Source organism: Anthonomus grandis, chromosome 3, assembly GCF_022605725.1.
Source record: "Anthonomus grandis grandis chromosome 3, icAntGran1.3, whole genome shotgun sequence".
NCBI classification, from domain to species: domain Eukaryota; kingdom Metazoa; phylum Arthropoda; class Insecta; order Coleoptera; family Curculionidae; genus Anthonomus; species Anthonomus grandis.
Genome location: NC_065548.1, coordinates 35,866,068 through 35,888,603, shown reverse-complemented (window position 1 = coordinate 35,888,603; position 22,536 = coordinate 35,866,068). Strand labels below are relative to the sequence as shown.

The window sequence follows — 22,536 nt, the reverse complement described above, 5'->3', positions numbered from 1 at the left end:
AAGTTTGAAATCAGCTGATCCTGCTGTCAGACGGCGAGATGCAAGAGTCAAGTGGCGAAACGTCGCGCCCTAAAGTACAGCAACCAGCCAAACATCCGGCAACCGGCAAACAGCAACCGTACGAACACTACCAACAAGTGCGGCCAACAGTCGAACTGCAAAAAGCCGGCTGCACACAGCACAATTTCAACCGGCAGCAACTGCGTGCCAGCAATTCTGCCTAGCAATACGAACAATCACAAAGCCGAACGCACACGATGGCAGATGGGAAAAAATTGGCGGTAAGGATACTGAAGACTCCACAATTTTTCAATAAAATTCATTAACAACACAACTGAGCGATCACATCACCGTTCTAGGGTAAAATTACCAAATAGCGTACTAGTTCACTGCTAAATTACAGCACACGCACAACCGTTACTATATGAACGTCGGGGTCACCACTGTAGGTTTTGTACTCACCAGACGAGAGATCCTATACTCTTAAACACCAAAATAATACACTCGTTAACGGGTAACAATACTTTATTGTACCAATCGTACAAGTAAACGGCTATATAGCTTAGACACGTGGAAGTCAACGACTTTTACAACCAGTCTCTGTCACGACTCAGGTGCAACCTAATCCGCCATAATGGATCGAATACATCCTGACAATTGACAGCCTCCCCTCAAGTGAGAGGGCGATACAAGTCCCCACAGCAAAATTCCGTTTCGCGCCATCTTTCGATCGAGCAGACAACCTCAAAACAACCCGACTCGCTCCTTCCATTTAACTTTCTTTTCTAAAGAGGGTTTTGCTGTGGCTCAGCAAAGGCGTTGCACGTCCTGCTTTCTAAGGTTCATGGCCTATACGGTATACCTAACCTAAAATATTTATCGGCTACAACAAAAATATGGTTTTAGTAATTACACTTTTTAGCTGTTGAAAAATCCACAACGGAACAATAGTTTATTTAGTATACGTTTTTTGGATGAATATGTTTCCTAAAATAAATAGTCGTCATTTTAGAGCGTTTACAAGAAAAAGTCACCATTGGATTAGTCCAAAGGGTCATACTACATCTATTAAAGTACAAAACTGTGTAGCTAAACAAAAGGTACCTTTCATATTTTCAAACAAAGATGCTGTAACATGGTATACTTGTGGTCCTACAGTTTATGATGATTCCCATGTGGGGCACGCCAGCTGTTATGTGAAATTGGATATCATCCAGAGAATTTTAAAGGAGCATTTTGGTTTTACTCTTATTACTTGCATGAACATAACTGATATAGATGATAAAATAATTGCAAAAGCCCAGGAGCTAAACAGTCCTTATCAACAAATTGCACAAAAATATGAAAAGTTGTTTTGGAAAGATTTGGATGATTTAAAAATTGATAAACCTAATGTGGTTCTTCGAGTAACTGAAAATATCCCACTAATAATAGATTTTATTAACAATCTAAAGAGCAAAGGTTTGGCATATAAATCTATGGATAATTCTGTTTATTTTGATTCTTCAAATTGTCATCATAAGCCTGGCAAATTGCAAGCCATTGGAACCACTCCTTCAGAGCAAACCAATCCATACAAAAAGCTTCCAGAGGATTTTGCTCTATGGAAGGCAGTCAAATCTGAATTGGAGCCTTGTTTTGATAGTCCATGGGGGAAAGGTAGACCAGGATGGCATACTGAATGTTCAGCTCTAGCTTCTTATGTCTTTGGTTCAAAAATTGATATTCATGCCGGCGGACTTGATTTGAGGTTTCCCCATCATGAAAATGAAGAGATTCAGAGTTGTGTTTTTCATGATACACTACAGTGGGTAAATTACTGGTTACATATAGGACCATTGTATGTAAGTGACTCTATTAAAATGTCAAAAAGTTTGAAAAATACTGTTTCTATTCAAGAAATGTTAAATAAAACTAATGCTGATGTATTTCGACTTGCCTGTGCTATGACTCAGTATCATAAGCCTATGGAGTATAGTAATGATTTATTATTAACTGCAAAGAATTTACTAAATTCATACAATAATTTTTTTTCTATTTGTAATGATATTAGTTCTGGTCTTCTGAAACCTGCATTAAATAGTGATGTTCTACAGGTATCTCTTACACAGTTAGCAGTAGATATTCATGGTGCTCTTTCAGATGATTTTAATACACCTCAAGTTTTTCATGCTATTAATAAGGCTATTAATACTGTCAATAAAATGGTTCATGGTGCAACAACTTCACAGATAAAATTCAATAATGGAATTCATTATCTTTTAGGAATTAGTAGGCTAATCTTAAAAACTTTAAACATGTTTGGTGTTGATGCAAGTGATAAAAAATATAAGGTGAAAACTGAGGATTCCTCTGATATTGTTAATACCTTTGTACAGTTTAGGCAAGATGTTAGGAATATAGGTTTAAGTAGTCATAATAAAGAAATTCTCCAACTTTGTGATAATGTAAGAGATAAGTTGAGAAGTTCCGGAATAAATATTAAAGATCATAAAAATGTCTCCTCTTGGAGTAGATAAGAATTTTTTACTAACATAATTTATTTTAGATAGACAATAATTAAAAGACTTTACATTCTTTTATTTTCAGTTGACTCTTGCAGGTCATTATTGTTCATAATTAGTTCCCTATTTTGTTGGGTAATATGTCACTATTTCAAAAAATATCATCCTAAGCAATACTACCTCATATTAAGAAAATATAATTCACATTTGAAAAAGAATTATAAGCCTAGACCTTTTATGATACCTGTAACTATATTTATGTCAATCTAAGTCCAATAATTCTCAAATAAGTAATGAATTTGTCACAAGAATATATATTTAATTACTATTCATGTTACATCTATGCTCAATAAATAAATATTTAACTGCTATTAAAAATCTAATGTCATGATAACAATAAAATATAAAATTAAAAATTTTTATACTACAAGTTTGTATCAAAGGCTAATGTAATTTTCTTTATGGGGATTTAAAAAGTTTATAATATTATATTTTTTATTGCAGTGTTACATGATTTCAATGTTTTGTTAAGTGAAAAACAGAAAGAAGTTGATTCTTAAGTGTACTGCTTAATAATATTTATCAAGGAACAGATGATATTCTTAATATTATTTATTATGTAGTAGAATATAAAATATATTAATTTTTGTTGTACCTTTTAATTTTAACTTGGTGTTAAAAATAAAAGGTACAACTTAGGTATATATATATATATATATATATAATCTATATATATAATATATAGATAAAACTATAACGATAAAGGGGAAGAAGCTCGAATTATTATTGAACGTCGACAGAGTACTATATTTTCATGTTTGTCAGAAAGGCTTAAGATTGGACCTTTTAGAGATCCTTGAAATTAATAAAGCCATAAAATCACCAGACTTTGTGTCAATGAACATACTAAGTTTGATAACAATTTATTTTTTAACTCCCTAACTACACACAACCTTATTGAAATAAATAATATTCTTTTTAAGAAATACTTATCATTCATACCCCCCATTCCACCTTTCTTTTCAATTTTTTTAAATAGCCTCCGATATATTAAAGCCACTCCCCTTCAAGAATGGAATTCTACTTATAAATAATAATATTAGTTTCTTATTTTGTTGGGTATTCAGCCAGTATTTAAATAAAAATTAACTTACTAAACAAATATCAATTCTCTCATGCAATATAGAAAATACTATGTTTTACACTCAATTCTTGAAAAGTAGAAGAAAATAGCCATAGCATATTCACGTATAGGACAATCAATCAATATAAGGGCATGCTTAAAAGATATATATATATATAGGTATTACTACTATTCATATTTTTAATTTTAATGCCTATCCTTCTTCTCTTTCTTTGCGTCTTGAGCGCGCGTGTCTTGTTCAATGCTTCCGTTATATCCGGACCTGTCCATGCCTTCTGTAGCGGCTAAGGATAGCTTTTAGAATAGCATGCTTGCATTTTGCGCATATTAAGTAGTATATGCCTAGTCTACTAAGCATTAGCAATCATGATGCGCTTATTATCAATTGGTTCTGTATATGGTGCTAATGTGCTATGCATATTGCTAGATTCAATGAATCTATGAGCGAGGGATCTAAGGTCTAAATTTTAATGTTGTCTTATCAGGGATTCCACAATTTGGTTCATTGAGCTTGACAGGCGGTTGGCCATTATGGTGTGTTCACTGGTCCTGAGAATTCTTTGGTTTTTATGTTCTGCTCTAAAAATACAGCCGAATATTAAATGGTCTAATGATCCTCCTTCTTGTCCCCAAATGCGTTTGGGGCTTTTCTTAATATTCGTTATGTTGAGGTGTAGTGGAGTGTAGCAGTATCCTGTTCTCATTCTTGTGATCATGCTGATTTGAATTCTACTATTGTATTTTATGTTATTATACCCTGGCATTCTTAAGGGCTTTCTTTGTATTAATGAATATGCCTGTAATTTTTCTAGATTCCAATTTGAATAAGGATCCGGCTCATTTGGAGTCCTGCATTGGCTATTGCTTCTGATACTCTTAGCGAATCTATGACGATAGTCATTTATTTAGTTTCATGATTGCTTCTCTTATGGCTATCGTCTTATGGCTATATGCAATTTTGGGTGTGTTACCATAGCCGTATGTGTGATGTACGGGGTTGACTAATGCATCAATGTAGATTATGGTGTAGTTTTGCAGGTTCTCGCCAATGATCTGCTGGACCTCCCTGTCATTATGTGTGTCCTTGGCTAGCGCGGTTTTTTCATAGTGGATTTTTTTTTAATTTGTATTAATATGGCAGGCTGTGACATGTGAGTTCGGGCTTTTTATGGATGTTTAAAATTTTGTTAGTGTTAAAAAATGTTCTCAGTTCTTGTTTATAGTATCCCATGATGTTGGACATGTTATATGTCCGAAACATGTCGGATTAAAATTTTTAAATAAATTTAGTGGAGGATGACCGAAGTATTTTTAGTTACCCATTGATCCTTGATTTTGTTCATTGCGGGGATAGTTAGATATATCATAGATTCTCGAGAATAATGACACAATCCAAAAATACACTTTTTTTAAGGAGAACACTTAACAGTTTTTTTTACTATAAAATTTGAAATATCTAAGAGATCAAATATGTGAAAATTATTTTATTGGGTGATATAATTTAATTTTGACATTAATTTTGTCTTTTTATCAGGATTTTTTATAAGGATAAAAAAACTTTTTATCCTTATTTTTTTTTAAAACCGGGTCTAAATATATATTTTTTTTGTTTAAAAAATTACAAAGTGTCACTGTTTTTGCAAATATTGAAAACTTTTTAAATGTTTTTAAACATAATTATTATTTTATGCCATATTCTTCTTGCCATTTGAAAGCTTTTTACCCTAATACCTTGGGTCCTAAGAGTTACTATTACGAAGATATGAATTTTTTAATGTTTTTTTCTCAAATTACTTAAAATATCGCCATTAAAACCATATAACTTTTTTATTTGTGACAATAAAATTACGATTTTTGAAATCTTTTGTTTCGACTGATTGTCCATACTAGGTCTTTTATTTAACAAAGTCAGTAATTGTTTAAAAAAAAATCACCGGCAAAATTTATTTTAAAAAAAGTAGCAGGAATTGGAGCTTTATTTAATTTTAGAAAATTCGTTAATTAATGGCCTTTTAACCAGTATGCTAAACACTGATTGTTTTAACATTATATTTTGTTCAATTAATAGGTAAACTGTCAGAAGGTAAGAATTGCTCACAAATTAATTTTTTTGGCTATTTATTTTAATAAAACAGATTTTCATAAAAGTTATACCTAAGAATTACCTGATTGCAAAAAAATATGTTTGAACAAAAAATTAAAAAAGAAATATTTCTGAATAAAAAAACTATGAATGTGAATTCCATACTCTCCGCATCCGAAGTGTACAGTAATAATAATTGTAAGTTTAGTTGTATTTCAGCTATTGGAACTGTTAATTTGTCGGTCTTTTGATTCGCACTGATAAGTTTTTCGATTGTAGTTTGTGCTAACTTTTTGTATTATGCCTATTTACACTAACGAAGAGCACACTGACTTGATAATGGCGTATGGTGCCGCACGCGGAAATGCTCGTGAACCCCAAAGGATTTATCAGGAGATGCATCCTAATCGAAGATCACTCACGAGAGTTTTTCGACGACGCGACGTATCGTCGCTTGAGGGAGACCGGAAGCGTAAATTTTTAAGAGCGACGTATTCATGTCAGAGAGCATAATGTTGCAATTGATGAACGGATACTTCAAGTCTTCGAAGAAGATCCTAACACAAGTATTCGTGATGTGGCGCGCGCTCTTACCCTAACCATTTGGAAAGTGTGGTCAGCTCTTCGGGCCAATGAACAGCATGCTTTTCTTTTCACTCCGGTGCAAGGTAAACGAAATGTCTGATTCCCTTAGTAAGTGTTAAAATTTAAAGAAAAATTAGACAATCTTGTTAGACTTTTAGTAAATAATTATTCAATGTACTTAGTTAGGCGAACAATAAAGTACAGATCTGATTGGAAGACTGAAACATTTAATTTGTTTGTTACAGGTCCTGCACAAGGTGATCCTGTCAGGCGAATGGAATTCTGTCGGTTTTCAATGCACACAGATGTAGACGATGGACAATTTTTAAAACGAATTCTATGGACAGACGAATCCTGTTTTAACCGCGAGGGTATTACGAATCTGCATAATTTGCACCATTGGGAAACAAAAGGTAGTAATCCACACGCCATGAGGGAAACTTCGTTCCAGCATAAATTTAGTGTTAATGCGTGAACTGGAGTAATAAGGAGACATCTTATTGAACCACATAACTTGCCAGAGTGCCTTACAGGGCCTGCTTACCTGGAAATGCCCGGCACATTTCCAAAAGGAAGTTAGATACCACCTGGACAACACCTTTCCTAACTCGTGGATAGGCAGAGGCGGCCCGATTCCTTGGCCGACACGATCTCCAGACCTAACTCCCTTAGACTTTTACGTCTGGGGGCGGGCCAAAGCTTTAGTTTATGCTACGGAGGTGCCTACGAGAGAGGTATTAATCGAAAGGATTAATACCTCTTGGAAGAGGAACGACGCTTTTGGACCAATGCGGGAAGAAATGCGCTTATCTACTGTAACTGTTGAAGTACGAAAGAGGTGTCGAGCGTGCATTAGGAATAGAGGACAACAGTTCGAACAAAATTTATAATAAGAACATAGTTACTTAGGTATTTAATGTTTGTTTTTAGTTAAACTTTTCTTCAAATAAACGATCAAAAACCATAGTTTATTTTTTTTAAATTCTGATCGATTTTTTGAACCATAATTTTTTTTATTGATAATAAGCACACCGTCAGAAAGTTCAATAATTAGCGAATTTATTAAAATGAAATGAAGCTCCTAATTCTTGCTACTTTTTTTAACTAAATTTTGACGTTGAATTTTTTTTAAAACAATTACTGACTTTGTTAAATAAAAAACCTCGCATGTCCCTTTAGGACAATCAGTTGAAACAAAAACTGTTAACTATTTAAATAACATAGATTAGGGAATATTATTTTTCATTAACCGTAATGTTATTGTCACTAATAAGAAAGTTATATGGTTTTAAAAGCGAAATTTTAAGTAATTTGAGAAAAAAACATTAAAAAATTCTTTATAACAGTAATTTTTAGGACCCAAGGTATTAGGCTAAACAGATTTCAAATGACCCAAGAATATACCAACAAATTTTGTCGGTTTATGTGCCGAACACCCTGTATAATAAGAGCTAAAAATGTAATGGAATTTTGGAAATAAAATTGTTTTATAATCAGAAAATACAATATACTATACCACCAGGTGAATTTTTCCTTTTGCTGAGGACTCTTCTAATTGGACGGTCGCCTATACCCAAAGTAGATTTAAAAAATAATTTGCAGATCCGAATTCTTCTGCCTTCAATCATAAAATAAAAAGCATTTCTACCAGAATGATTAGTGTGCTCTAATCTGAATACCTAGACACAATTCCCGTAATATTAGCAGATAGGAACTCTCTTTGTCTTTGATTATCTCCCATACCCCAATAAGCTAAGAAAATATGATTACGCTGTTTTTCTGTCACATTTAAATAATATTTCAACCTGCATTTACTACATGGAAGACCAAGGCTTCTTTCATTAATCACTTTTTTATTTTTCGTGGAATTTTAAGTATAAGATTTTCCTGTATTTCTTAAACGTTTGGTTACCTTTCTTAAACCTTTTTTGATACTGAGAGAGAGAGTTTGCTTTTCTTTTTCGGCCTCTTTTTTGACCATCTACTTCAACTATCTCGTCTGGGGTTACTTGCGACTTATTTGCATTCAATATCATATCGGATCATCCTAAAGAATAAGAAGAACTAAAAGAATCATCCGAGGAAGATGTTAAAGACGATGAAGAAGCCGATTGAACATTTTCAAATAGTGGATCCTTAACGCTGTCATCAGATGCACAAAGAGAAATATTGTCAGTCAAACATTCTTATATATTTTGATCCCGTATTAACTCCTCTTGTGCTAAAATAAAACAAAAAAGCCGCAAATATCGCAATATATCTATTGTGTATATACTACTTGACAATATGGTAGGTAGAGAACTCTTATCAACTTGGCTGCCAGATAAGAAATAGTTTAAAAGAAAATTACTTTTTATTTCTTCTTTCAGTTTATTTTTTTCATTTTCTTGAGCTAAAAAACAAAAAGCCCATTATAAAAATTTCGCCTAAAATAAATTTTTGAAAATTAAAACATACATATTAGTACGCCCGCCGGTGATGGAATTTTTTCGAGGTCTACTTCTTCTAAATATTCATTAACTTGTACTAAAACAAAAGTGCATAATTATAAAAAAATTATAGTTTTCAGAATAAAATTTAATCATACTTAATACATTTGGCACTGGACTTATCCCATGAGAGCTTGTGAATTCTAAAAGATCATCTTGAACGCCATAATTTTCGGGGTTTAGTTTTCTTATTTTGTTCTAAAAAATAAGGGATCATTGAAAAAAAACAATTTTGTGTATTTATTTTCAAATTAAAGGACACTATACTTGGGTAATCTTAATCATATTATGCGAGTCGCTATTCTTAGCCGAAAGAATCTTGCTTTTCTATAGCAACTGCTATCTGCACCAGCCGTTTGGTCCTATCATGCATCGGGAGTTGGGTCTTAAGTTCCATATTACAGATAAAAAATTTTTTTGATACTAACTAACATATAACTAATAATATATATAACTAACATACGAACTAACATAATATGTTAGTTCGTGTTGCTGTAACCATGCTTGGATTTCGTTTAGGGTGCTGCGTTCGAGTTCTCGGATAAGATTTAAGTCCTTTTCTCTGCATATAGGACCGATGTCATCAACAAATAGTAGGAGTGCGGTTTTGATACCATTAAATTTATCAATTTCTCTTACGCATGAATTGAATAGGATTGAGCTTAACCCTTGCGCAATTCCTTTACTTGTGTATTTTTGCTCCATGACCTCTCCTGCTATAGTGTTTTTATGCAGACTTCTGTTTTGTAGCAGCCTCATGATATATAATTATGGTATATATCGTCCTGGCAAATTAATATTACAGAATTAATATAAAGTAAACCAAAACTAACTAATACCTTTTTTGATAATATGGAATAAAAAATTATTAATACTTAGTAAGCGCACCGTCGTTATCAATTACAGCTTACAAACGTCGTGGAATATTTAAAATTACGTTTCTGGTATATTCTTCGCGTAATTCATTCTGATTTCTAGGCCTAAAGTTATCTGTATACATATATTTTGCCATTTTACCCCAAACGTTTTCAATTCGGTTGATATCAGGGCTTTTCGAGGGCCACGGTAAAACTTGAATTCGTCTTTCATCTAGATAGTTTTTAACCATACGGGCTGCATGTATAGGAGCATTATCATGTTGGAAAATATACTCTTGCCCATAGACTACACCAACCGATGGCATCATAACATTGTTTAGGATATTGCAATATCCTAAGGCATTAAGCCTTTCCTGCACTCCTTGACAAACGCCTGGCCCTCTAAAACTAATCCAGGCCCAAACGTTTATACTAAAACGTATACTTTGATTAGTCGTATGTGTATATCTTTCATCATATCTCGTATTAGAAGGCCTGTAAACGCGGATTTTGCCATTATTGCACGATTAAAAGGTTTTGTCATCCGAAAATATTACCGTTTTCCATATGTTGTTTTGGTGTGCATATTGATGGGCAAATTCTAATATTCTCTGTTTGTTTCCTTCAGTAAAAAATATTTTATTTGTTGCACAGCAACTTTTAATTTCCGAATTTCTTATCCTACCACGAGCTATATTAGCAGAACCAGAAAAATGCTTTTCATTTTGTCTTCTTTCGCCTTTATTGCTGTTTCAAATGGATTGTTTCTTAGAAAGCCAACTAACTCTCTATTTTGAATGTCGTTTATCGGATATCTTACAATAGCTCTATATTCTTTTTGCGTTAGCTAAGGAAACAGTATTTTTACTAATGCCCAATTCTTCTGCAATTCTTCTTATAGGAACTCCATCCATCAGACGAGTGTATATTATCGCTTTTTGCTAAGGAGATAATACAGGCATTTTGAAAGAACAATTTTGTTGACGCGGCTGTCACAAAATTAAATTAACTTTGACAACATCAAAATATATTATTCTAATAGACCAAGAGATTTAGGAGATTTTGCTGTCCCAGTTTTTTTTCGGCACGATAGTACATTTAGTGTATATGGTACGACTCTAATATATTTCGCTATGAGTGTAATACATTTAAGATCAATATACGTTATTGATAAATAATCGTGTGGGAGCAGAGGGAGGTATTGGACTTATATAAAAGAAAAAATATATTAAATTTCAGAAAATAGAACTGGACAGTATAAATAATGCTCCTGAAATCATTAGTGTTAAAATTCAGCCAAAAAAAAACAAATATTTTTGCTTCTATGTATAAATATTAATTTACTACAGCAGAGTAACTCTAGATCAAGATTTTACACTTTACTCCAATCATTTAATTTAAATCACCACATTACGGACCCCACTTGGATAAATATTGATACTCAAATCAACACTATTCTTGATGTAATTATATTAAACAGACTAGTAAAGCAATACCAATCTCAAAATATTTGTGTCATAATCACTTCCTAGTTTACAATGTTTTTTTTAATTGTTGAAGTAGGGGAAAGGAATTTCGAAAATAGATACTATACGTATCTCCACTATAACACCCTTGACCTAGATGCATATTATTTTCCAATGTTGGGAAGATATTTATCACATGAGAGATGTTAATATGAAATTAGAATTATTTAACTCCAATATTTTAAATTTAATTAATGAACATGCTCTTATTATTCGGGAAAAAAACTGCTGAAAGAGAATATAGACCATGAATTACTCCAAATATTCAACTTTTAATGAATTATAGGAGAGCTTGTATTTATTATAAAATTTAAAATACATTTTATTAATTATACTTAATGGAAACCCATTATTTACTGCAATCTGTTTAATTGTAGCTAACTCTTTTTGAAAGGTGCTTGCTGATAATGGTATTTTGAATAACCGGTAGAAAAAGGAGTTGAATGCAGCAAATTTATGAGAATACGGGGAATTAGAATCAAACTGGATAATGTTGTCCGTCGAGGAAGGTTTTCTATAAATATCAAACGTGATTTTGTGGTTATCTCTAGTCAGCAAAAGATCTAAAAAAGGAAGCTTATCGTTTTTTTCTTTTTCTAAGGTAAAAGTTATGTTAGGATGTAGAGAGTTTAAAAAATACAAAAAATTATCCAGTCCGAGTTCATCCCCACTCCAGGCCAAACAGACATCATCCACATACCGTTTGTAAAAAACAATGTCCTTGGCGAAGGTACGGCACATTATCTTACTCTCCAGGTTATGCATAAAAATCTCACTTAAAAACGAGGACAGACAAGAGCCCATCGCCAACCCATTGGTCTGTTTGAAGAAACAATCGTTAAATTTACAAAAGTTTTGGTCGAGAACAATCGATAATAAAGTGATTAGGTTGTCTATAATTAGTTTAGGTAAGGAGGTGTTATCTAAAGTATTTTTGACTTTATTAAAAAATGAGTATTTTGGGTCTCTAGGAACTAGGTACAAACTCATTTGAATTCAAAAAATGCAGAACTTTTTCGATATAATGACATCTCTTTATGAGTACCAAGCAATTACCTTTATCTGCCTTCGTGACAATCAAGTCGTGAACCCTGTTTTTGTCTTTAATTGTTTTTAGGATTTTCTTATTACAGTTCGGCCATTTTTTATCACGAACGCTCAAATGGAGGAAAGTAATTAACTCTGACCTTCAAATATTTTTCAGAGAAATATCTGTGTTTTGAATGATGCTTTCGGCCTCTGCTGCTAACGTCTCCCTACACTGAATGTTAGCACTATGAGAAAAATTAAATTTTTATGCGTTGCTTTTCTTCGTTGGTCATGTTTTTAGTTTTTTCCCGCTTTAAATTAGTGAGTTTTTGCCAAGCCTGAGAAAAGTTTTCTCCCCGAATGACTCAACCTCATCTCTAAACTTAGAATCTAGATGAACAAATTCTATAAAAGAAAACATTAAAGTAAGGGTAAAATACAAGTATTTAAGTCATATCTCAACATTGTAATTTATGTCTATGCATTGTTGTTTTTATACTAGGGTTGCTTTCTATTTTCTTTTAGATCTGACGATGTCTTCATTGACTTTGTGTCCCTCCAATCTCTGAATTTTTATTATTAAGAGGTCTCTTTAAAAAAATTGACTACTTTTTTGAATTTAAACATTCCTTTTCTCTCTCTATGTAAAAGATATGATAGTGTCCTTACACAAGCCAAACTACATCAATACGCTGATGACTCTCAGATATACCTTCATCATCAAATGACACCTCTTTGCCAGTAGTTACTGAAGCGAAAAATGTAGGAATGTTTTTTGTTTGACTTGTCAACAGAACAACAAAATAGGGGAGTGAGTTTTATAGATTTCCTTCCGAATGGTGTTAAATTGAGCGTCGTATAAAATGGATCGCAGCTGTGCGTCGAGAAGGGTAATTATTATTATTTTATAATTATTATTATAAATTTAATAAATAAATGAATAATTTTCAGCATGTTCAGAAATGTAGCTAATTAACAACAAACTGCCCATTCGAACCTAGTTATTTCGGTTGAACCTGATGCAATAACTTATTTTCTAATCTGAAGAAAAGTATAAAAAAGTTCTAATAGAGAAGTAAAGAGTGCCTCACTGACTCCCCATAATTTAATGCGTAGAAATTTAATGTCATCATAATAACACCCAGACAGAGTAATACATTAAGTAATATATACATTTTTTACGCTTACGCGCTACTTGTCAAAGTTATAAATATGGCTTCAAAATTTTGTTTTTGGTACATAAATTCAATATTTTATTACAAAAGACAGCTGTGGAAAAATTCCGACATCAAAACACGTTAATATCAGCTAAAGTTACTTTAAGTCCTAATGCTATGTTTTTTTTAAACTTTGTAATGAAAAAAATTATGAAGCTTTAGGTACAACTGGATAATACAGGTTTTCGCGCTTCTTGTTGCTGTTTGTACCTGGTGTTTTTTTTTCAAAAGTATCCCCTGAATGAATATTGAATCACGTCTCAACTCCTCCTGTAATTTTCATAGATTCAAAATGATTTTTAATTACTAAAGACATTTTTTGTTATGGATTTATCTCAAAAATTTAAAATATTCTAAATTACAAAATAGTTATTTATGTAACAAGTAGTGTGTACAATGATTATGAAATAAAATAAATGATAAGTGAAATAATTCATGGGAATTGTCGTATGCGCCATATAATAGGCGAATGTTTCCCATTCAAAAAAAGGCAATTAACATACAAACAGGCGTGTGACATACAAATTTTTTTCTACTGTCGAAGAAAACATTAAAAAAAAAATCAAAAATAACAAATTACTTTACGCACATAAATGACTTACGGTAAAAACGTCAAAACATTGTTGACAAATTATAAATTAAACGTCAAGTTACTTTTTGCGCACTAGTGACATTAAAATACTTTTTTAGGGACTAGTGTGTTAAAAATTAAACTTTACATACCCTGGGAAGCGTGTAAAGTGAGTATTTTACGCACGATAGTAGAAAAATACTTTTTTGGCATGTAATTAATGATAATGCTTGACTGAGCGCACTACGTTGACGCCGGAAGATTCCACTCGCTGCGGCCGTGTGCAGAGGATGCTTCATTAGCTTATACGCTAGTGTAGAATCTTCTATACGTTTTTATAAGACGCAATAATTCAAAATCTCCAGGATCACGTAAAACATTTAATAAAAAAGAAGAAAGATCACATGTTTCACCCGACTAGGGCATCATCAGACCTATAATAATTACGATGATGTTAAACTAAAAATGGAAAATTTAACGAAAATCTTACCATAACTTTCACAAAATACCTAACAATAAGAAAATTAAATTAAATTGTATATATAATGTAATTAAATTGTATAAATAAACAAAGCTTACAATAGGTGGCACCATCTATGTCTAAAGAAGGTTAAACTAATTAATTAATTTCTTAAACTTTGGATTTTGCATTTTAGATATTCTATATAGGTTTACTAAGAAAACATTAAGTAGTCTCCCTTGTTTTTTTATTTTCCGCCCAGTAATCACATCTTTTTTACCAGGTATTATTCGCCTACATTTATCTTTCTCTAGAAATTGCTTAATGGTTTTTCGTGTTATTACTGCGGTTCTTCGACTACTGACTGAACAAGATTTTAGCATTTTTGAGGAACTTATTGAAGATGAAGTATTACTCCTTTCTTTTCGTTTTATCCGTTTTTAATTTTCTCTAAATTTTATAGAACGTTCCTTCCAATCAGTCATTTCTAGCACTATTTTAACTAAATTTCTTTTTTTTAAATAACGTTCGCTTTTTTTTTGCATTCTTTCTATATTCATATTTTTCAGGATCGACTTTCATTTTTTCCCGCATTCGGTTCATGTTTGCGTAAAGTTCTTTTCGAAATCGCTTTATGTTTGTTCAAAGCTGCTGCGTCAACAAAGATCTGTATTTTTATCATAGTATTCTAAATAAGTTAAAAATATATAAATATATTATTAAAAGCTATAATGAAATTTCACAAAATAAAAATGCTAAACGTAATATAACGAAAGTGTGGTATAACGGAGGTGACGAAATTACATAATTTTTAGTCGCAATTAAATAATAAATGTATTTGTTATAAATATTTACATCTTTACGTTTAAATATTAGAACAAGTAATTCAAAATCAAAGATAATAATTTTATATTTTGTACTTACCAAAAAAGCGTAATAATGGTTCGTATTAGTACCACTTCTTCTTTCTCTGCTAGAGGTGCATCAGATGATGATGAATAAGTCCATGCTTTTGCTGAGGAAAGGAATTTGTAATAATAAAAAAGTTATCCCAATATGAGACTTGCAGCAGCATGCAAGCATAATACTACTAGGTAAACAATACATCAACAAAGGTATATTATAAGTGATCTATGGTATCTAAAACTAATGCTAGCATCCGAAGGACTGCCCATCGATCTTGGTTCATTGCGAAACCTGTATATCCGCTTCCATGACGTCTACGACATTGACGCCGCCGAGGTTGAAGATGACCTTTCAGCGTTTAGGTCCTTTTTTCATCTGAAAAACTGGTAAGGCTTCAAAAAAATTAGGGAAAGTCAATCAAATTATTTTTCTAGTTGCTCTAGAAAAATAATTTGATAGAAACAAAATCTAGAATCTAGAAACAAAAAATTTTAAGTAATGTGACGCGACCAGAGGATCTAGCACCCTCTGTATAGCCGGAAGATAGCGAGCTCAGTGTTTTTCTTTTAAATATTCCTTAAGACGCAAAACCAACGATTTATTCCTTCTATTAGAAGAACTTAAATTTCCTGAAATTATCGCCATTACCGAACATTGGTTAAACATAGATGAACCTATTTGTATTCAAAATTATACTACAATTGTTAGGTTCAATAGAGGTATTTTTTCTCATGGCGGCACCTTAATTATGTCTACCAACAGCGACTTTGTAGCGGTCACTAAGTTCGATACCTTATTATCTGAAAAAGAATTTGAATTTTCCATCGTTCATAACGCTTTACTTGACCTTTACATTATTTGTATTTATCGATCACCGGACGCTAATGTGCTGATTTTCTGCCAAAAACTACTGAGCTTGCTGGAATCCCTACCTATAAAAAGTAAATTGATTTTATGTGGTGACTTTAACATTGACTTCACCAGTGTGTGTGCTGCTCAAGAGTCTCTGCAGTCAATTTTTGATTCATTGGGTTTAGAAATGCACATCAACTCTCCAACCAGAATAACTGAAAATAGTTCTAGCACAATCGACTATATTGTGTCATCATTTATTCCATCATTCGTTGATTGTACTGTCTTAAATGCAGGGTTTTCTGATCATGAAGCTGTGATTTGTAGATTTTCTTTGGAATCTAAAAACAAAAATACTTTACGTCGACTAGGCCGTGTTTTTGGTGACAAGAATTTATTAAATTTCAAGAATCGGTGCCTCGAGTGCAATTGGGATTTTCTTTCTGATGATATCGATGATGAGTTTTCTAGATTTACAAGGACTTTATTAGATATTTCAGATAAGTGTTTTCCTTTGAGGCCTATAAAAATTAAACATCATAAGCCTTGGTCTACTTGTAGCTTACGTATATCAGCAAAAAACATGCGCTCATTATCGCATCTAAAAAAATTCTCCGTCAGCGACGTTTTCCACAATTACGTCAGGCGATACAGAAGAGCTTATCACAAGACAATAAAAGCTGCAAAGGATGCCTATTATAACAAAAGGCTTACTAATTCTGGTAATGTGTCTAAAGAAACATGGTCTATTGTTAACGAATTGAGAAATAAATCTTCCTCGCCTAGCACTATCACTACTTCATCGGAAGACCTTAACAATTACTTTGTAAATGTGGCTAAGAACCTAATGACCACCATATCACCTTCTCACGATCCACTTTCGTATCTTTTTAATGGTAATCTGCACAGTTTCTTTTTCACCCCTGTATCATTCATTCACCGACCTTCGAAGTACAATTAACGAAATAAAAAATAAATCATCGTCTGGTACAGATGGCCTAACTCTCAAAATGATTGCAAACCTGCCTCATTGCACCTTAGGTCACTTGGTGAACCTAATTAACATGTCATTTCAGAGGGGAATCTTTCCAAGCTGCCTTAAGACTGCAATTATTATTCCACTGCATAAAGGAGGGGATAAAGATCAAACCTCAAATTATCGCCCAATAGCACTTCTCCCAACTTTATCTAAGATTGTTGAAAGACTTAAAGTTAAAAAAAAAAAAAAAGGGTTAAAGAAAGGGTTTTGTCATTTTTGCTTAAATATAGAATTCTAACACCGAATCAATTTGGATTTTTGAGAAATAAATGCACCAGTGATGCTATGTTTTCGCTCCTAAATAGTGTTTATTCTAGCCTAAACAATCAACACTCCACAGCTACAGTTTTCTGCGATTTCTCAAAGGCATTTGATTGTGTTAATCATAATATTTTAATTAACAAACTGCAACACTATGGGTTTAGAGGATCTTCTCTCAAATGGTTTAAGTCATATCTTAGTTTCAGAAGTCAACTCGTGAAGGTTGATACGACAACATCTTCATGCCAACCAATTGAATGTGGTGTGCCGCAAGGTTCAGTTTTGGGCCCTATTTTGTTTCTCCTATTTATTAATGACATGGCCAATCTGGATATCAGCAGCAAAATTTGTCTGTTCGCCGACGATACCAGCTTTACTTGGAGCACTCCAGATATCACGTCTCTGCGTGCAACTATATCTAACGATTTACTTACCATTAAGTCCTGGTGCGATTCCAATCTTCTATGCCTTAATATCTCTAAAACCAAGGTTGTATCATATAAAAGTACCATTCAACCTTTTACTCTACAAAATACCAGTTTGGATACTGTTGAATCTGTCAAGTTCTTGGGACTAATTTTAGACAGCTGTCTAAAATGGGAATCTCATATCGACACCTTATCCACAAAGTTAAGCTCAGCATGTTTTGCCATAAGATCTATTTCCAAAGAATGAAGCTTTTCAACATCTAAATCAGTTTATTTTGCCACTTCTTCGTTACGCCATTCCATTCTGGGGTTCATGCTGTGCCACTCAATTTGAGCGCGTATTCAAGTTGCAAAAGAGAGCGATACGCTATTTACTGGGACTTGACAGTACAGCTCACTGCCAAGAATACTTTAAAAAACATAGAATATTAACTCTTCCTTCACTGTTTATATTTGAATCTGTTTGCTTAATCCAATAATAAAGCATGTGTCAGAATTTCCAAAGAGGCCTTCTCATAACTATCCACTTAGAAAAGCAGAGCATGATATTTATCTGCTAACCCCACGGTCGGAATTAGTAAAAACTTCTATACTCTATAGAGCAAAAAAATGCACAATCATCTTCCTTTTACGATTAAATCTATGACAACATTTTCCTGTTTTCGCCATGCCTTAAAAGCTTTACTATTGGAAAAGGCTTTATACACAGTAGAAGACTTTTTTAATATTTCCTTTAAAATATCACACACACACTGGCCCTATTTACTTTATAGTCTCCATCCCTAGAATTAGTTATACCTATTATATTGTGATAATAGTCGTAATTTAACTTCAACTTATTTTGTATACTTCTTTTACCTAATTTACATTTTTGTATTGTTTTATATTCTTTTTAATATCAACTTCTGACTTTATAAACATTTAGTTGTATAAGTAATTTGACCATGTACAATAGGTTACCTATTTTGTATGAAATCTAAATGTCATTTTCCACTCATGGAGAGTGGAAAATGATGTAATAAAATAAAAAAAACTTCCTTATTTTCCACATTCATAGTTAGGCTTTTGTTTACATGAATTTTGTTTCGGTGAGTACGAGTTCAGCTGTGGTTTGTTCTAATTCTAATGATTTATGTTAGCTTTGCGCTGCTGTTGTATGTACTGTCAAAGTACTAGCGCATTTCTTGAGCCTGGGATTGAATCTTGGTATAGTGTTTCCTTTTTTCCAATGGTCAGCCTATGTACCGATGCACTTATTTTCCCTGATGATACTTAGAGTTCCGGTATAGGGGATAAGCTTATTTTGTAATATTGCATTCTGGTGGCTCCCTTCTGATACAAGCAAGTAGACATTTTCGTTCCCTGTATGGCTTGGTGCCTAAAATAGCTTGACATTAAACTCTTCATTTGCGTATAATATTTCTTTTCTTATGCGTAATGTGGCTACTGATTGTAGGAAGTTTCAGTAGTCCGATATTATAGACACAGTCCTTTGGGAGTTTAATGTGGTTCTTATTGCTTTCCTGGTCAAATTTGATTGCCAATGTTTCTGTACTGCATATTGATATGAGATTTTTCTGGATATCTCTATTGTCAGTCTTATAGGTCTGGAGCAATAGATGCCTATGCCACAGGTTTGGGTTGCCGGTTCCAAAGATGAATCCTTAAAGAATATGCTCTAGTTTTGACTTAGTTCAATGATTTGATACTTAAATCTATTATTGGCCATCTCCTTTTCTATATAAATATACCTTTGTATAGTTAATGGGTGTCACTTATTCCCAGTAATTAAATTGATAACATGGTAGTTTATCTGATTTTTAAATTTGGACTATATAGTGCAATAGTATAAAGATTCCTCCATTCTATCCATGAAAAGTGGTGCGATTTAAAGCAAAAAAATCGACAAGAAATTAGACTAATCGATCCGCAAGTGATTGAAAATGTGCAATTTTAAGGTATTTGTCGACTTCAAAAATGGACAACAAATTGTACATTAGTTGCAGTAAATACTTTATACTTTTTATTTTTTAATGTCGTATCTTTCATTAGTCGATTATGGCAAATTTGGCAAAGCACTGACTTTAGGCATATCCTATGCTATACAAAAAGTATTCAGAATATATTGTAGAATTCTAAAAAGTCATGATATACAGAGTGTTCCATTAAAAAAAATTATTGTTGACGCCATAGTTTCTTCTTGAGTTACCCTGTATAATAATATTTATTGCAGAAAATGCGCAAGTGAGAATGCTAATCGACGTGTCCGAAAAGTAAAAGAAGAAAAAAACTTGAATTTTAAATTTTTTGTGCGGCAAACAATGAACGAAACAATCATCAAAGATAAGAAAACGAAGAAAATGATTGAGACTTGTGTTTTTTTTATATGTGGAAGAAAATGAGAAAAAGGAAAAATAAGTACAATAAATTTTAAAGAGATCATGGGAAGTCATCACACAACTGCGTTTTAGGCTTTAAAAAAACATAAATATTTCTCGTACAAATATGGAAGGCATCAGGAGCTCAGAGATGGGGATCAATTACGGTGGCAGGAGTTCTGTTTGGATATGATAAAAAGGACAAACATGGATAGGGATTTTATAAGAAATATTTACTTTACAAATGAATGCACTTTTACTTTAAACAATGAACCTAACGTTCAAAATTATCGGTATTGGGATAAAGAAAATCAGCATAGATATGTAAGAGCACGAATTCAGTATCCACAGAAAGTTAATATTTGGTCGGGGATTTTCGGACTACATTTAGGGCCATTCTTTCTCAATCGAAATTTAATGCAATTTATTATTTACAACTACTACAACAACTACTTGAAGAATAAATTTTGCCGAGTTTAAATGATCTTACCGGGGAAAATCAAGAGGTATGGTAACGCGTTCAATGGGAATGTTATTGGCCTGCGATACGCAATAAATTGGCCACCAAGGTCTCCTGATCTCTCTCCCAATGTTTTTCTTCTGTGGGGCCATTTAAAAAATGAAATTTACAAGAATAAGAATTATTCAAATCTCGAAGAGTTAAAAAATGCGATTTTGATGGAATGTAACAAAATTTCAGTTTATCAATTAGCGAATATTAGAAATGAGTCATTGGTTTGGGTCATTGCTTAGCGGCTTACGAAGGAATATTTGAACATTTTTTTAAGTTAATATTTTAGGTTTAATAAATTATTTTCAATAAAAAAGTAAAGTCTTTTTTTAAAGTTTTCAAGTTTTATTAAATATTTCATGGTTTATATTATAATAATTTGCGGGCATGTATACGATTGTACGAATTTTCAATAATAATTTAATAAAATCCACAATTTTATTATGACAACTTTACTTGGTAGTTTACCCTTACCTAACTTTTTCACCTTGGAGCGACAAAAAAGACAAAATTTCCACCAAGATTTTCGTCAATAACTTCTAAACGGGCAAACCAAATTTAAAGTTATCTTGTTGGCTGCAGATCTAAGTGCTCTTTAAATTACTCTAATACATTCTTTCTCTAAAATAATTAAGAGAGCCAATATTTTACCCTATTAAAAATTAAAATTTGCGACTTGCACTGAAGTGGTATGTTAGATATTGTCCTCTTAAGATTTCATTCACGATATTTTTGAGCTTTTGCAGATCTGCAGAGAATAAATTTTGTATACATTTATTAGAGATTTCGTCTTCGTCTTCTTGGGTTGTAGAGAGATTTGTATTTCATTGGGATTGCGTATGAATGATGAATGGGCTTGTGTTGAGGTACTTAATATATGGCATTGGTTCTAATTGTATGACTTTTATATGCAGGAAATCTTCATTTTTTCATTTCTGTATTTGCCTATATGTATTTGAAATTTGTTTATCGCTTCCGTACCCTTCCTATATTTGTGTCTCTATTTAATGTGATGGATAATTTAACAAACTAATTTTTATTTTTCTCTCTTAAGCGTCTTTTAGTTTTTGGCGCTGTTTTCTCATAATTTAGAAAACTTTAACTGTTCATTTGTTCTTTATAGATTATGAAGTTTCTAGCTATAACTTCTGAATATTTCATTTTATATTTGTCAATTTTAATCATTGGTATCACTTCTGCAGCTTCTAGAATTTTTTTCCATGAATCATAGTTCAAAACAATGCTGCCATTGTTTCATTTTCGTAACCCCCCCCCCCCCCCAATTTTAATTTTTTGTATCTAATCTTTCTTGGTGGTGTTATTTGTGTTGTGTCAGCAACCCTCAAAATTTTTGGTCTAATCACTGTAGCAAGCATCTTCATGCGTATGCCATATTGTGCATGTGTTTGCTATTTTATTTGAGGCCAAGTATAAATTTAGGCAGCTAACATTATTCTTTAAGTTTTTGGTAAGAACATTTTGTCACTTTACATTTTTTAAAGAGGTAGCGAGGCCTGATGCCTCACTTATAGGATTATACAGCGCAATATTAGTTAGAACGCGTTTGTTAGCATTTTATGTAGATCTTCAGTATGGGTTCGATATTCAAGATCAAATAATGTATTAGGTACTCTGTTTTGAGCAATTTAAACTTTTTCAAAGTTGGTTAAGTATAAGTGTATATTAAGCGTATTTG

The 22,536-nt window shown here is 32.5% G+C and overlaps 1 protein-coding gene across 1 annotated transcript; it reads left to right on the top strand.

The window, feature by feature from the left end:
- Positions 1–618: 618 nt before the first annotated feature.
- LOC126734470 (probable cysteine--tRNA ligase, mitochondrial) lies at positions 619–2,568 on the top strand. The gene is made up of 2 exons (XM_050438117.1): positions 619–959; positions 1,013–2,568. Exon 2 carries the CDS (start codon positions 1,260–1,262, stop codon positions 2,517–2,519), a length of 1,260 nt encoding a protein of 419 aa, XP_050294074.1. The 5' UTR covers positions 619–959; positions 1,013–1,259; the 3' UTR covers positions 2,520–2,568.
- Positions 2,569–22,536: the final 19,968 nt, after the last annotated feature.

Excerpts from the sequence above, each read along its gene's own strand:
- LOC126734470 (XM_050438117.1), top strand. The coding sequence starts at position 1,260 with ATGAACATAACTGATATAGATGATAAAATAATTGCAAAAGCCCAGGAG.